This window comes from Ciconia boyciana, chromosome 3 (assembly GCF_034638445.1).
Source record: "Ciconia boyciana chromosome 3, ASM3463844v1, whole genome shotgun sequence".
In the NCBI taxonomy this organism is placed as follows: Eukaryota; Metazoa; Chordata; class Aves; order Ciconiiformes; family Ciconiidae; genus Ciconia; species Ciconia boyciana.
In genome coordinates, this window is record NC_132936.1 from 2,631,924 (window position 1) to 2,646,119 (window position 14,196).

At 45.5% G+C, this 14,196-nt stretch overlaps 2 protein-coding genes across 15 annotated transcripts in view; one reads left to right on the plus strand and one right to left on the minus strand.

Moving 5' to 3' along the window:
* The window catches only part of INTS9 (integrator complex subunit 9), a 75,588-nt gene extending 67,943 nt beyond the window's left edge, over positions 1-7,645 (minus strand). For both annotated transcript variants that reach the window (XM_072858231.1, XM_072858230.1), the window contains exons 1-2: positions 7,569-7,645; positions 3,275-3,402 (exon numbers count right to left, since the gene is read on the minus strand). In XM_072858231.1, the coding sequence (XP_072714332.1) occupies positions 3,275-3,373 (99 nt within the window). In that variant the 5' untranslated portion in view covers positions 3,374-3,402; positions 7,569-7,645. The remainder of the gene's footprint in view (positions 1-3,274; positions 3,403-7,568) is intronic.
* Positions 7,646-8,151: 506 nt separating this feature from the next.
* The window catches only part of HMBOX1 (homeobox containing 1), a 123,988-nt gene continuing 117,943 nt past the window's right edge, over positions 8,152-14,196 (plus strand). For 11 of the 13 annotated variants that reach the window (XM_072858232.1, XM_072858240.1, XM_072858243.1 and 8 more), the window contains exon 1: positions 8,152-8,223. The gene's annotated coding sequence lies outside the window, so the exon portion shown is untranslated. Of the gene's footprint in view, positions 8,224-8,345; positions 8,413-8,708; positions 8,730-14,196 lie in introns of those variants that run through there. The other 2 variants (XM_072858233.1, XM_072858235.1) reach the window with 2 other exon arrangements.

Here is a 14,196-nt window from a genome sequence, read left to right on the forward strand (position 1 = left end):
TCCAATGTCTCAAAGCCAGCACTAGACGAGGTCAGCCATGGCTTTGTCCAGCTGTGTCTGGCAAATCCCTGGAGCACGAGATCCTAGAGCCTCTCTGGGGATGGGTGAAAGTGCTAAGAAAAACTTCATCACTGGGAGGCTAATGCCCAACCTGAGCCTCTCAAGACACAATCTGTGGCCTCTAGCCCCTTATAGTGCCTGCCACTGTCAAGAAGAGTTTGGCTCTGTTGCCTCTGTCACTTCCTTTCAAGCGGACGTGGGTGGATGTTAGCTCCCCATCTAGCCTCCTCTCTGCCAGACTGAACAAGCCCAGCTCCCTCAACCTCTCCGTGTGGTTGAGGGCTCCAGACCCTGACCATCTTGGAGCCCCTGAACACCTTCTCGAGTTTCTCAGCATCCCTCTTCAGTTGGGAATCCAAACCTGGATCCATTTGTGGTTTCACGAGCATGAGGCAGAGAGGAATAAACTTTCCTTGATCTGCTGGCCCTACTCCCCCTAATTTAGCCTAGTACGCTGTTTGCCTTATTCATGATGAAAGAGCACTATTGACTTGTACTAAACCTGGCTTCCACTGAAGAGTATACAGTCTTGTCAAGAGAGGCAAAATTAGCAGATAGGTCTTGTGTGTGGGTGAAAGTGGAATAAGCAACACAGGACAGAAAGGACTCCTTACCTTGAAGCCAAGAAGTAACACAGTTCCTGCCGACACAGTTTTGACATTGTAATAGAGTGATTGATTAATCCAAAATAGCTAGAACTGTCCCATAAATAATGTGAGCAAGTGTGTCATGGCTAGACAGGAAAGGTTAAGAGCTTCCCACATGTTCATTTTATCGTTTTGCATTTGACTTTGGTACAGGGGAGAAAATTCCAGTTGACAAACCTCCTTTAAAGTACATGAACTGGCATAAAGTGTTTGGCAACTGCAGGTATTTTGCACATGCTCCATGGGCTGGTGAGAACAAGGACTGCCATTTCCAGGACAAGGTGGAATCTAAATACCTTTTCACGGGGTTTTTTTGAAGAGCAAAGAACTCTAAAAAATGTCCAGTCCCTTTAATGACACAAACACTACAGTACTTTCCGCTCTTATGGATTAAAGCACAGGCTCTCTAAATGTTTGCTCAAGGAGGGTCCCATGCCAGGTATGACACAGGCTCTAGCCGCATAGCAAAGATCCTCTGTAATATCACACCTTTATGCTTCACAGCAGTAAAAATTAGGGCACCTTTGCAGAGCACATACGAGACTTTCAGAGCCCAAGTGGTTCACGGGTCCTACTTTGGGGACCTCTGGTTTAAAGACAGCAGAGAGAAGCATAGCTCCTCTCTGGGTAAGATTTCACATGGGTCCATCTCAGCTGAGCTGCAAGAAGCAGCACTTCTGGTTCTGAGAGGACATACAGCTGGTAATAACCTAAGATCTGACAGACCTATGTTCAAATTCTTGCACCGTTACATGCTTCATGCAAGACCTCAGGCAGCCAGTCCCTCTTGTAGTCTCTCACCTGGAAACTGATGATAATGTCAGCTCTCTATCACCTGGCCATGTTGTTGATAGTACACATCTGAATTTCAGAGGTATTTAGACATCCTGGTAATGGAGACCTGATACATAATGGTACAGCTATGAATACTATAGAGAGATAAGGACTGTTTAGTGGCAGCCACATTCCTCCTCAAGTTTCTAACTCATTTCCACAACTCCCTGCAGGACATCTGTTTTGTAGAGTACTGAAGAGATCAATTATTTGCCCAAGTCCATGTGCTTAGGACAATCCTTGCTGTAAGGGGTGTTCAATCACCTTACCGACAAGATTGATTGGATTTAAATCCAACTGTTTGCTCCTATTCCACTGGGCCATCAGGGGTCAAATCTGACATCCTTTCTTATTGAGTTTGAGTCATTTTAGTGCAGACATTCTGGAGGTACTTGGGGAATTCCAGGTTGTGACCTGCAATTTGGCTGTTCATTCCCAGGGTCTGCTATCAGCAGACAAAGCTGGTATATCCCCGGGGAGCGCTGATGCCTGCAGTTCTAAAGAACCTCTTAAGCCTTTGTTCAATCACCTAATTTTGCTACTTGTTCCTCTCTCAATTTCCTTTTTCTTTGGGGGGGTGGGAGAAAGCGAATGCAAGACAATTCTGTCTGTACCTGGATTTCCCAAATTTTCTGGATCCTTTCGAAATCTACTACTGCCCCGAAATGTTGCAGTTAGCAATTGCATTATGGAATGGGACAAAAATTGACTATCACACTGATACATCTTAAGCCATCTGTTGCCTGCTCTACAGCAGATCTCGAACTCCACATTCTTGCAGAACAATACATACATTGTCTATGCTTTTCCTCTCCAAAAAATAACAAATCATAGGAAGTGCTGGACAAACTGCTTTAACCTCATTAGGTCACTTACGAAACTCCCTTTCCCAATCATATTCTCCCCCATCTCAATCAAGCCTCCGTTGAACCCAGAAAGTTCCTCACTTGTTTACTCGTGGATTAAAGTTACTAAATGGCTTTTGTGAAACTCCTACTGCTTCCTATCACCAAGAGTTACTCATTCCCACCTTTCCAACTCCTCATTTTTGTAATTTATTCCATTTATGCAAGACATAAGTCACCCTAACTGAATATCCAAATTAATCTATAAACCTGGGAAAATACGACTTTGTAGTTAGGGCACAGAAGGGGGAGCCTTGATCTCGGGATTCTCTTCTAGACTCTACTTTTGTTTCCTTGCCGTTCCATTCCTGTGCCCAGCTGCACTGCGCTTTTATTTATTTAATTTTTAAAAGGGAACAATTTTGCAATCAAGTCAACTAACGAGGACTGTTAAGTGCCATTTTTCTTTGCATTAGTCTGTGCTCTGAAGAAAAGCCTGAGAAGATGGTGGTTAAACAGTACTTGCTGGGCTCCACACACTCCATCTCAGTTACCCATTTATCTCATCTTGCATGAAGAAGCCAGAAAGATGACAGATATGTGACCTCACTTGTGCTGAGCAGTTGCAGCAATACTTTACTGAAGCTTAGAATAAATTATCTAGAAAAAGCAATCAATAAATCCATAAAATGTCTTCCGTCTACTGAGCCAAAGGACGTTATTTTGATAAAGAGAATTTTTAAGTGAACAGAGTCTATTTATGATATCAGATGATGCTGTTCATTTGTACTCATCCCCTCCCTCCTTCCAGTACACCATTTCACGCAGAGCACTCCAACTGCAACCCAAGAAGACACAGACTAAGTGCTCACAGGCTGCAGAACATACCTCTGAACCAGTGGCAATGGGAGGAAATTGAGGGTAGACGTCATATCCAGTCCGCAATCCAACATGATGGTGGTGGATTTGAACTTGAGTACATTGCATGGTAGGGTTGGATGTCCTGACAGGCAGTACTGAAAGAAGAACAGGAGGATGAGTTACTCATTACCTTTACCAACAGAGTGAACCTCCCTGAAAATTGCCTTTTTTCCCTTATTTTTAAACACGTAGTTTCATACACACCAGAACGCATCCTGATTTCCTATGAATCTGTGTCTCACAGCTGTGTGTGTTCATTGAGATTTCCCCAGGTCAGGGTATTAAGGGGCAGATTTTCTTCAGACAAGTTTTTCTGATCACAAGGGTTGAGAGGATGGCACAGCTCCTCTCTCCAATTTAGGACACATGTAGAATCTCTTTTTTCTAACGACCACTTATTTTCACAAAAATTCCTGAAAATCAGCGTCTTCAAAACTCAGTCCTACTGGCAAAACTTGGCTGAAATTGGCTAGCAAATTTGAAAATTACTTGGGGTGGAAAGGGAGGGAGAGAATCCCTGCAGGAACACGAGTTTTATTTCCTTAAGAAATCTGCCTAAACAAACAAACGAGGTGCAGCCCACGCCTTGGGGGGCTGCTTGGCACAGATCAGCGGAGGAAGCCGTACATGTGCACGGCAGCAGCTCTGGGGCATGCTCTCACCTGCTTTTTGTCTTGCTAAATGCAAACAGGAAACACGAGGGAATGGACAACCATACCTGAATGGAAGGGCTTGTGTACTGAGAAATCCCAAATGCTTTGCAAGCTTAATGAGCCAGTAAGCAGGTTACCTACAGGGGCACTTCAGCATCATTGAGATGCAGTCACTTCTTGTATGGAGAATGGCAAACATTTAACAAGGCACAGAAGCAGCTGAGGCTTTGAATAAGAAGAGAAGTGAATAAAAATGCCAGCTTTAAAATGCAGGATTAGAAACAAAAATGTCTGACTAGACCGTGGCCACCTCCGCGTGAGGGTTTCTCTTCTTTGAGGAGGGATTCGATGGTTCTTCAGGGATTGCAAGAATAGGAGATTTTTGCATCTCCAATACAAGTTTTTGCATCTCAGAAGTCTGGGCATCTGGCAGCACAGCAACGCTCAGGTGGTCAAACTTTAGCTTTTAAATTCAAGTTTTGGGCAATTAAGATGAAAAATATCAATTAGTTGGTTATGCACTGCACTAAAAACAGACTCAGTCATTTTCTAAGTCATTTATACCTTATGCTTGCTTTCTATACTTCACTCTACGAAGTGGAAAGAAGGTAGATTAATAATTTCATTTTCTACCTCTGCTCACAATATGTTAACACAGGACTGCAACTGTCTGGATTAACAACTCCCAAGGAGTCTATTTACATACACTCATCAAAAACCTGTTTTAAATTATATTTAAATATTAAAAAGCTACTAAGCCCCAAATATTAAATTAAAAATATCACAAAGACTTTTGTTTTAAATTCACAAAGCCTTAATTATTGAGGAGCAACATTACATTTTGCCTGCTGTTAGCAAAGTTTAAAGAAACAGTGAAAAGCCAAGCTGGTGAAGAAGTGAGTATACAAGTAAGGAATTCAGTTGTTCTATTTGCAAATGTAAAATACACATGTGAAATTAAGTTCTCACCAGACCAGAACTTCGACAACTGAAGCTATAAATCCAAGTAAATAGAAAGAAATGAAGGAAAAAATAAGATCTAAACTATTTTTGTAGCTTTTAAACTATCAGTAATTTTAAAAGGCAATGAAATATCACCACTTTTATCAGCAAAACACTTTCTTGCTTTTTTTAAAATCATGAATAGGATCATGACCCTGACATCGACGAGCTAACTGGAAAATCTTCCTTTTTTTCTTCTTTAAAAGCATCTAAAATAATCTATATCTGTGGCTGTCACGCTGTGGTAAATGGATTCCTGGGAGTCAATGGACTCTTTCTATCAGACCCAAGTAAAGTGACTAAAAAAAAAAAAAAAGGCAATTCATAGATGCTATACAGCTATTTGCACAGGTGACATTTCTGGGCCTGCTAGAATTTTAGATTAGGAATAAAACAATCTGAGTTTCTGCACTATATATGTCTATACATACTATAAACGTGATAATTTCCCCCCAGTTTATACTTGTTACTGTTTAAAACAGATCCAGAGACCCCAGTCACTAACATTCCTGAGAGGATGGAAATGCAAGTCCTTTTTGCTTTAAGATTTGTTTGCTTCAATCTTTATTCCCTGATGGCTAAAGGCTGGTACAGATAACACACTAGGTACCTCATCTCCTAATTAAAAAATAGTAATGTAAACCAGCCACAAAACATACACAGAAGACATAAATATGCCCACCTCAGCTCACAACCTTCTTGGCAGGCTTTGTAAACTGGATGAAGGTTTGACAGAGCAGGGCACAAAGAGATGAAGGTGAGGGACTAATTCCAGATGCTAAGGCCCTCATAGAGACAGGTTCTCAGCAGACATCTGGTTCACGCTGAGCGCTCGCCAGCTCGGAGCGTCTCTGGTGATCTCATGGATGGCAATGTGACAGAGAAAAGAGATGATGTCTCATGCCAGCAGCTCCAAAACATTCAAAATTTTGCAGGTTAAAGGCAGTGCTTTGAATTCTAACTGAAGCCAAGAAATACTGCAGTGCATTCTTCCAGTATTAATATCACATGCTAGCTTAAAATCTAGGGGGAAATTAGCAACTGAATTTGCCTGGACCAAAGCACATTTGAATTTGTGGGAGTCTGACATTTTCACTGGATTCTGAATCAGGTCTGGAATCCGTCACCTCTACCTTGTTCTTCCAAATTCAAGCCAAATATATGAGAAAAGAGGATGAAATAGCATCAAACTCCTCCTGCCACAACCCCAAGATTCAGCTGTATCTCCAGACAAATATAAGATGAAGAATCTTGTCTTACGATCCCCAGTCCCCAAAGTTATATACATGTCGAAAAATGCTACAATACAGATTTCAGACAGCTTGTATTCCCCTCTGCCCCTGCAACCCCTTCCCTCTCTCTACCCCTATGCAAGACTCCTGACATAACAAAGAACTCTGCATTTCCACTATGGTCTTCATTTAAAGATTTCTCAGTTTGCTTTTCCCCCCCTGCATTATATTAGCCTCTACAACCACATCCAGAAGCACTTGGCTTCACACAGTTTGGCCCACCGGTAGTATTCATCCACGCAGAGAGACTTAATCGCATACGTGAGATTATTCGGGATCAAGCTCTTCGGCCACCTGCCTACTGAATTAATTTTACACAGTTACACCACAGACAGCAATTTATTGGAAGTCTCAGAACAAGCCCAGAATCCAAGTTCACTTCTACAAAGCTTCCTCAAGACAAACTGCTCAGTCTCAAAACTGAGAAACAACCTCACATTTAACAGCAGTGTAACTTCAGGTTAAACAAATCGAATGTTATGCTCAGGTATTTTGAAAGCTGCTTTGGTTTTCACCTCCAAAAAATTGCAGCACATTATGTGAAACAGGGAAATTCTTCCTGGAAAATAAAGTGGTGGCTGAATCCAAGGTCTCTGGGAAACGTAAACAGTTGAAAACAGAGGTGTAGAGAGAAGATCAATAATATGGGTAATGTATTTTCTGATAACTTTCCCTTTAGAAGATTGTAGTATCAGAACCAAAACATTTGTCAGAAGCACAGCACACCCTTGACAAAGCTATTCCAGGCTGATTTTCTTATTAGCCATTACCTGTATTAACATCATACTGCCTATGGAAAATGATTTTATTATGAACCAGGGGGATTTATTAATATTTCTAGAGCAACCCAGTGCAAGTCACACGTGCAGTGGGCCAGCTCCAGCACTGCTCCACGGCGAGACTCGTGTTTAAGGGCAGGAAGGCAGAGAAACACCTCCTCCTCCTCCTCTTCTTCTTCCTCCTCCCGAATCCCACCGACGTTTCATCCGATCCAAAACCCCAAGCCCGGCGGAAGGAGAGCCGCCTGCCCGGGTCTTGTGCCCCTTCCCACACCGCGGTGCCTAACCCCCACCCGCCCCGGCCTCCGTCCCCTCAGCTGGCAGCTCCCCGCCGACCGTTTAACGGCCGCTCGCGTGCCGGGCTGCTGAGGGGAGCGGAGCGCTCAGCCCGCCCGCCACCGCCGCCCCCCCCACTGCCTCAGTTTCCCCTCCCGCCCGGCGGGGCTGAGCCTGCCAGCAGACCCACGGGTGCCGGGAGCCGCCCCACCCGCGCCGAGGACAGGCCGAAGCCCCCCGCCCTCCCCCCCCCACTCACCAGCTTCATGCTTCACCCGGCTCTATTTACGGGGACAATCCTGCCCCCGCCTTCCTGCCCGGCCCCCACCACCCCCCCATGCCCCAGGGCATCATGGGACTTGCAGTCCCGCCGCGCCCCCGCCCAGGATGAAGTCATGGCCGAGCCCTCCCCTCCCTCCCTCCCTCCCGAGGCATGCCGGGAGTTGTAGTCCGCTCCGCGCTTCGCCCCGCGCTCCATTGGCGTGCCGTGCCGCCGAGGCATGCTGGGAGTTGTAGTCCCCGCGCGGCGGCTCTCCCCGTCACCCTGGGGAGGGGGGAACTACAAGTCCCAGGGTCTCACAGCTGCAGCAGGTGGGAGCTTGGATGTTGATATCAACATGGCGCTTGTCAGACAGACAAAGACAGTCAGTCTGGTGTGATTGAGCCAAAAAAAAAAAAAAAAAAAAGAGGGAGCGAGCGAGGAGGAGGGAGCGGCAGGAGGAGAGCCAGGCGGGGAGGGGGCCCTTGTCCTCGGGGGCTGGGGAGGGGGCCTCGGCGGCCGAGGGATTTCCTCCCCCTATTGTTCTCGTCCCTCTGCGCCCCCGTTAATCTCCCCTCACGCTGGGGCGGGGCGGGCGGGGGACCCCCACTCCTGCCGTTACATGGTGAGGTGGAGACGCCGCCAGCACCCAGAGGTGAGTGTCGCTTGTGGGGAGGAGGGAAGTGTGGGGCCGGGAAGGGGGGGGCGGGCGGGTGGGTGGGCTGGAGGGAGGGGGAGCGGGAAGGGGAAGGGGAAGGGGGTCCCCCCTCAGCCGGCACCGCGGCTGCCTGCGGGGGAGTTGCGCCGCGCCGGAGAGCGGGTTTCCTGGCGGCGCGGGATGCGAGTGAGGAGGGAAGCCGGGGCGGGGGGCGGCCGGGGGCGGGCAGGGGCAGCCCCTCAGCCCGGGCGGCCGCTCGCCCGCCGGCGGAGTTTGAGCCGCGGCTCGGGGTGGCTCCGCGTATCCCCCGGAGCGGGGGAGGAGGAAGGTGTCCCCGGGAGGCTGCTGCGGGGGTCTGCGGGAGGGCAGGGCGAGCTTTGGGCTTTAAAGAAGAGCCCTCCATCGTTGTTCCTGCCGTTTATTTATTTATCCTTATTTTTTTTCCACCTCTCTCCCGGGTATGGGGGTGACTGACTCGTAGTGGCGGAGTCCCCTCAGCCTGGGTGGGTGCCTTTTTTTTTTTTTTTTTTTTTTTTCGTGGTGTTGTTTCGGTTTTGTTCGCCGCTGAGTTTGGGGCTGGGCTGGTGCGAGCCCCAGCGCGGGTGCGGAGGGCGGCGGGGGCCCCCGTTCCCTGTCCCCAGGACCCCGGAGGGGCTGCCCCGGCCCGGCCCGGCCCAGCGGGAGTTTGGCCGGGGAGGGCAGAGGAAGGAGGGGAGGCTCCGACCCTGCGGGGATGGAGCCCGGTGCGCGCCCGGCATCGAGCCCCCTCGCCGGGGCTCTGCCGCGGAGCTCTGCCCGGGCTGGGGGGGACTGAGGGGCTGCCGTGGGTGTGGGAGGGCTCCTTTCTAGGGGAGCCCCGGTGCTTTGTGCCTATGGAGATGGGGGGCAACGGGGGCCACGGGTGCCCCAGACCCCGCTGGCTGCCAGGGCTGGGAGGCTGCGCGACGAGGAGGGCGAGATCTGTTGCAGTTCCCGGGGCTTTGAGAGAGGGTTTTCGAGGAGGGTAAAAGCGTGAATCCGAATGGTGTCTTGTTGCTGGAGAGTTTAACATGGGAACGGGTGGGGGAGGAGGAAGAGGACCCGGAGGGAAGTCGTTCCCAAAATGTGCGAGGAGAGCTTGGGTGGGGTGTCACAGGCTTGTTTATTTTATACTTCTTAGGAGGAGAGGGGGTAAATGCGTTTGTATCCGTGCCTGGGATCTTTTTTCGGAAGAACAGTGTGTTTGACCCCAGGACCGGTTGGAGGAAGCAGCAGGGAATGCCGCTGAACTGTTTTGCTGTGGTTCGGGGTAAAAACAAAACAAGAAGCGAGTGTTTTTAGGTGCAAAACACACATGCGAGACAGACCGAGCCGAGTTCTTCAACCTCAGTTTTGTCTGATGGGTTTTTTCTTAGTTGTTCTAAGAGTGTCTCTTGGTATGTTTGCAGAGCGTTTCTTCGGAAAGCTTTTTTTCTTTCTCCTCTTTGCGATAGGTCTGAAAAAGCCTTGGTCGTGTGTGCTGTTTTGCCCAGTCCTTTCGTGTTAGACACAAAAAAAAATCTTTTTTGGGGGGTGGGGAGGGAAGGAAGAGGAAATGCAGATTGTAAGCATGTTTGCTGTTTGTCTGTGAAGTCGGGTATATCTCAATTTGTTCTCCTGCTCAAGTAACATTGGGAGTACAGATGAGTGGCTTTCAAGTACAAAATGTATATGAACAAAAGCTGGAAAGATTTAAACTTTGTAGGGAGGAAAGCGTTAAGCTGATGGCCAGGGCACGCCACTGTCGGAGCAGATCTGATAGACGCTAGCTACGTGCCCCTGCTTCAAACTAATGGGCATGGAGGAAAAGGAAACTGGTGGGCAAAAATACAATTTGCATGAATGATACCACGTAAAATATATCGTATGGGAGAGAGGGATTGTGCTCTGCAGACGATTTGTGGGCTGGCAAAACCCTGAAGTGCCTGCTTGCGTCCCGTGATATGACTAGCTCATTTCTGCAGGGCTCATCAGGTACAGTCTCTGCTTCCTTCCTGGGATGGTGCAGCTGGCATTTGATTTCCTCCATGGATGGGAGAGGAGGAGTCCTGTGCAGTTTTTTTCCCTGAGATGATTGCATTTTCTTTGGCCTTGCTGTACCCTGCCTCATTAGTAGGAACTGCATCTATATTTATTTACCATTATACCATGTCCCTTGGGATGTCGGGTGTAGTTTGGAGTAGGTATATATGGATTTATCACTCTTAACATTTTTTTTTCTCCCATCACGCTAGGACCAAATCCGTCAACAGCAGAGAACAAACTTAATTTATTTCTGTGTTTTGCATCTCCCTTTTTGCCATTTCTCTTCCAAATTGCTCCAAAAAACATCTCCAAGATGCGGATGGGGGAGGGAAGGAAGGGAGAAGTGAGAAAGGGATGGAATATGTTATCTGTGCAGGGATGCATTTGTTATCTGCATGTTCTAGGAGCACCGGGCTCTGTGAGAGAGCAGGGTTTGATACTGCATCTGAAAACTGGGGTTTGGGAACGCTCTGTTCCCTTATGTGAAGATTTTTCTTCAGCCCCCCTACAGCCACAACTTTTTCTCTGTGGTTGACAGAAATTGTCTGACGAGCCTGGGCATGAGACTAGGAACAAGGAACTTGTGTTTTACTCAGCGATGTCTGTTCTTCCTCCTATCGTTCCTTTAGCACCAGTGCAAGCACCAGAACAGGCATCAGCATTTTTACTCCTGTGTCATCCAACTCTGTTCAGAGCAGGTCTAGACGACATTGTGGTATGCAGACTGCCAGCTGTGTTATAGGAACGCTGCCATAGGTGGAAACTGCAGGCTTTTTAAAGAGTGGTAAGGAAATCTTGAAGAAAATCCTGTGTGGATGAGGCCTGCTTATCTCTATAACTACTTTACTGAGCGGTCTTGAGCAATTCCTTTCTATTTGTTGACCTTTCTAGAAAACATGCAGCTCTCTAGCACTGTGATTCTGATAATTCCGCAGAATTAGTAACCAGTGTCAGCTGCAGAAAGCTTACTTCTAAGGCAGTTACTGTGTGGGTCTTACTGGTCTCTTTCAAAAGGATATTAAAAGTTCATGGCTGTCTAGTGTTTTGAAAACTAAATTGTTATGAAGTGCTTACTTTATAGTGATAATCCACAAGTTCATGGAAGTGTTTGGTATGTTTTTTCATCGGTATCTGGAGCTGGGAAAGCAGTGGGGTTCTGACATTCACTTTTTAAACTAATTTTATTTTTAATAAAATGAATTTTTCATAAGCATGAATTTCAAGAATTGTTCTGTCATTAACTTTTGGGACTGCTCTTTTTTTGTTGTATGTTGGGTCTTTAGGATACGATGTTTGGGCGGGGAATTGGAAGAATTAATGAAACTGAACCATGGGAAAGGAAGAAAGCTGTACTGTCCCTTTCATAAAGGGATCTCGGAAGATGTTTGGTTGTATATGTGAGAAAATAAACCAATTTGCATGAAATGACAGCACATTTTAATCTAAAGCAAGCAACTTGTGCTTTACAGTGATTTCTGTGCAGAGCTTTTAGGGACACTACAGAATTACGCATGACAGTGTTGGGATCCATGGCAAATATTTTTCATCTTCTGTAAAGTTTAGGATTTGAAATCAAACATGTGAAGGGATGCTGTCAGCTTAAGAATCCTACTGCAAAAAAAACATGCCTTTGTTTCTCCTATCAATAACTTTATGCAGCTTTGACACTTCTTCTAAAGTCACTGAAGTCGATTTCACTTTATACTGATTTTAATGGAGCAGGCATTGGATTCCGCATAAACGTCCTCGTGGGATTGGGCTTTAATTATACCTATGCTGATAATATTATCTTGTGGGTTATCAATGAAGTGAGACCAATGTCATGATTATAGTGGGATTTTTAGGAGATAATGAGAAGAATGTGAATTTTGGGGGGACTAACTCATATCCCTAAAGCTGGTTTTATACATAAGATTAGTAATAAACTATTTTAGTATTCTAATATTCCTGTATTGGGTAAAGCTCCCTTCTGACATGTATAAAATTAGGATGGTTGGGTAGCAAAGTATACTAAGAATTCATATTTGAACACTCAGTCATGCAAACGGATTGTATGTTAGCTATGAATGCAATTTCCAGTGTTAATGCTAAAGATAAGTGTTTTGACAGATGCTTTTAATTTGGGGAACAATACAAGCAAGAATAACAGGATATGAAAAGAAAGTGTTATTTTTCATTTCGCAGGTGGCAAACCAAGGTGTAGAGGGATTAACTTGCCCTGGTTCCTACATGGAGTCTGCGGCAGAACTAGTAATCAGTCTGTGATCTCAAGGGTTTGTCAGGGCTTTAATCAGAGTTTTCCTTCCTCCCCTCATTAATTGGCTAATTTCCACATTTTGAAAATAATGTCTAGAGATTATTTTTCTTTCCTCCAGTTTCAAACTTTATAGCCTGAAGTTTTTTCATTTCCAGTCGAGCCTTGAAAACGCAGGGTTGGAAAGCTTCGTCTGAACAGCACCTCCCTGACATACCATACTATCTTGAAACAGCCTCTGACAAGTGAACCCTCTCATTGAAATCATGTGAGGAATTTTATTACTCAACTCTGAAGATCTTCTGGGGGAAAGGAGGTTGCAAACTATTAACTATGTGGTCTTCATTGCAAGTTGGCACATAAAATGTTCTTATGTATTGAGGCAGTCATGTGGTCCACAGAAAGAAGTAGAGAATCGGCTCTGTAGTTGCTGTCCAACTGAAAATTTCGTCTTGTAACTGGGAGAAATACATTTATTTTTGTGTTGTGCCTCCTAAAAAGAGATATATTTGCTTGAAATCTGGTCTTTCTTTAAACATGGTATTGTTTGATTTCCTTCCCTTCTCCTCCCACTTGGCTAGGCACTTATACAGGTTTAGCCTGTGACCATAAAAGCATGTGGAGAAGCTTTTATGATAGGTAACCTTAAAGAATATATTGTGTTTGGGATGCTTCTCTTCTTTGCTGTTGCAGTTGGGTTTACCAAAAGCTCGTTGTTCATGTGGGCTTCCTGCATAATATGCTGCTGAGCAAAGTGCTCGTTTCACAGTTATGAAACTGCTATTGCAATTACTGCATCGTAAAGCCTAACCTAATCAGAAGTGATCGATTTATGGCCATAACTTGTGTTGTGTGCTAGTGGAGTACGGCTCTGATGTTTCACATCTGATTCATTATGGCCGAGCCACCGTCCTTCTATGAGAAAATAATACTTTGTACCTTTGTTTGTAAATCTTTAAGTGCTTTACAGACGTATCAGTATTTTACAAATAGAGAAACTGAGGCATAAGTGCCAAGTCACTCACTCAAGGTCGCATACTGAGTCAGTGGCAATTGAACACGGCTGTCTCTTCCCCATCTATATTGCACGTCTACATCTGTGATATCTTAATATATATTAACCGTATAAGGAATTTATTGGCTGCTCATCTAATGTGCTTGATAAGAATACCTAAGTCAATGAAATTTTTTTACAGTGATGAGAGGATTTCCCATGTTCCATTGACTTTTGTGGTTTGACACTTGTCATCCTTATTTATTCAGTTCATTTTATTGCTTTTAAATCCATTAGATTTCCCCCCCCATCAGGCCAAAAGCACTACAGGGGTAAACTGTCTCACAAGACTGGAAGGGATGCCCCTTTTTCTCACGTAGCCTTTCTTCTGCTTCGTTTAATAGGAGTTTTTCAGTGTTGGACTTCAAATCTATCTCAGGAATGCACATGCATGTTTGTTATTATTTTGATTTGGCACCGTGTTAATGTAGACACCAAAAGGTTGAACAATTACTGTTTTGATGCGCTTTTTTAAGAATTAAAAAATTAATCCATGACTGGTTATTCTACCCATCTGTGTGCAGATTTCCCTTTCCCGGTTCTTAATCAAAGCTGCACGCAGAGTCTGAAGTTAAAGACTACTCTTAAAACTGGGAACCGCTGTAGTGCAGTGCTGCTG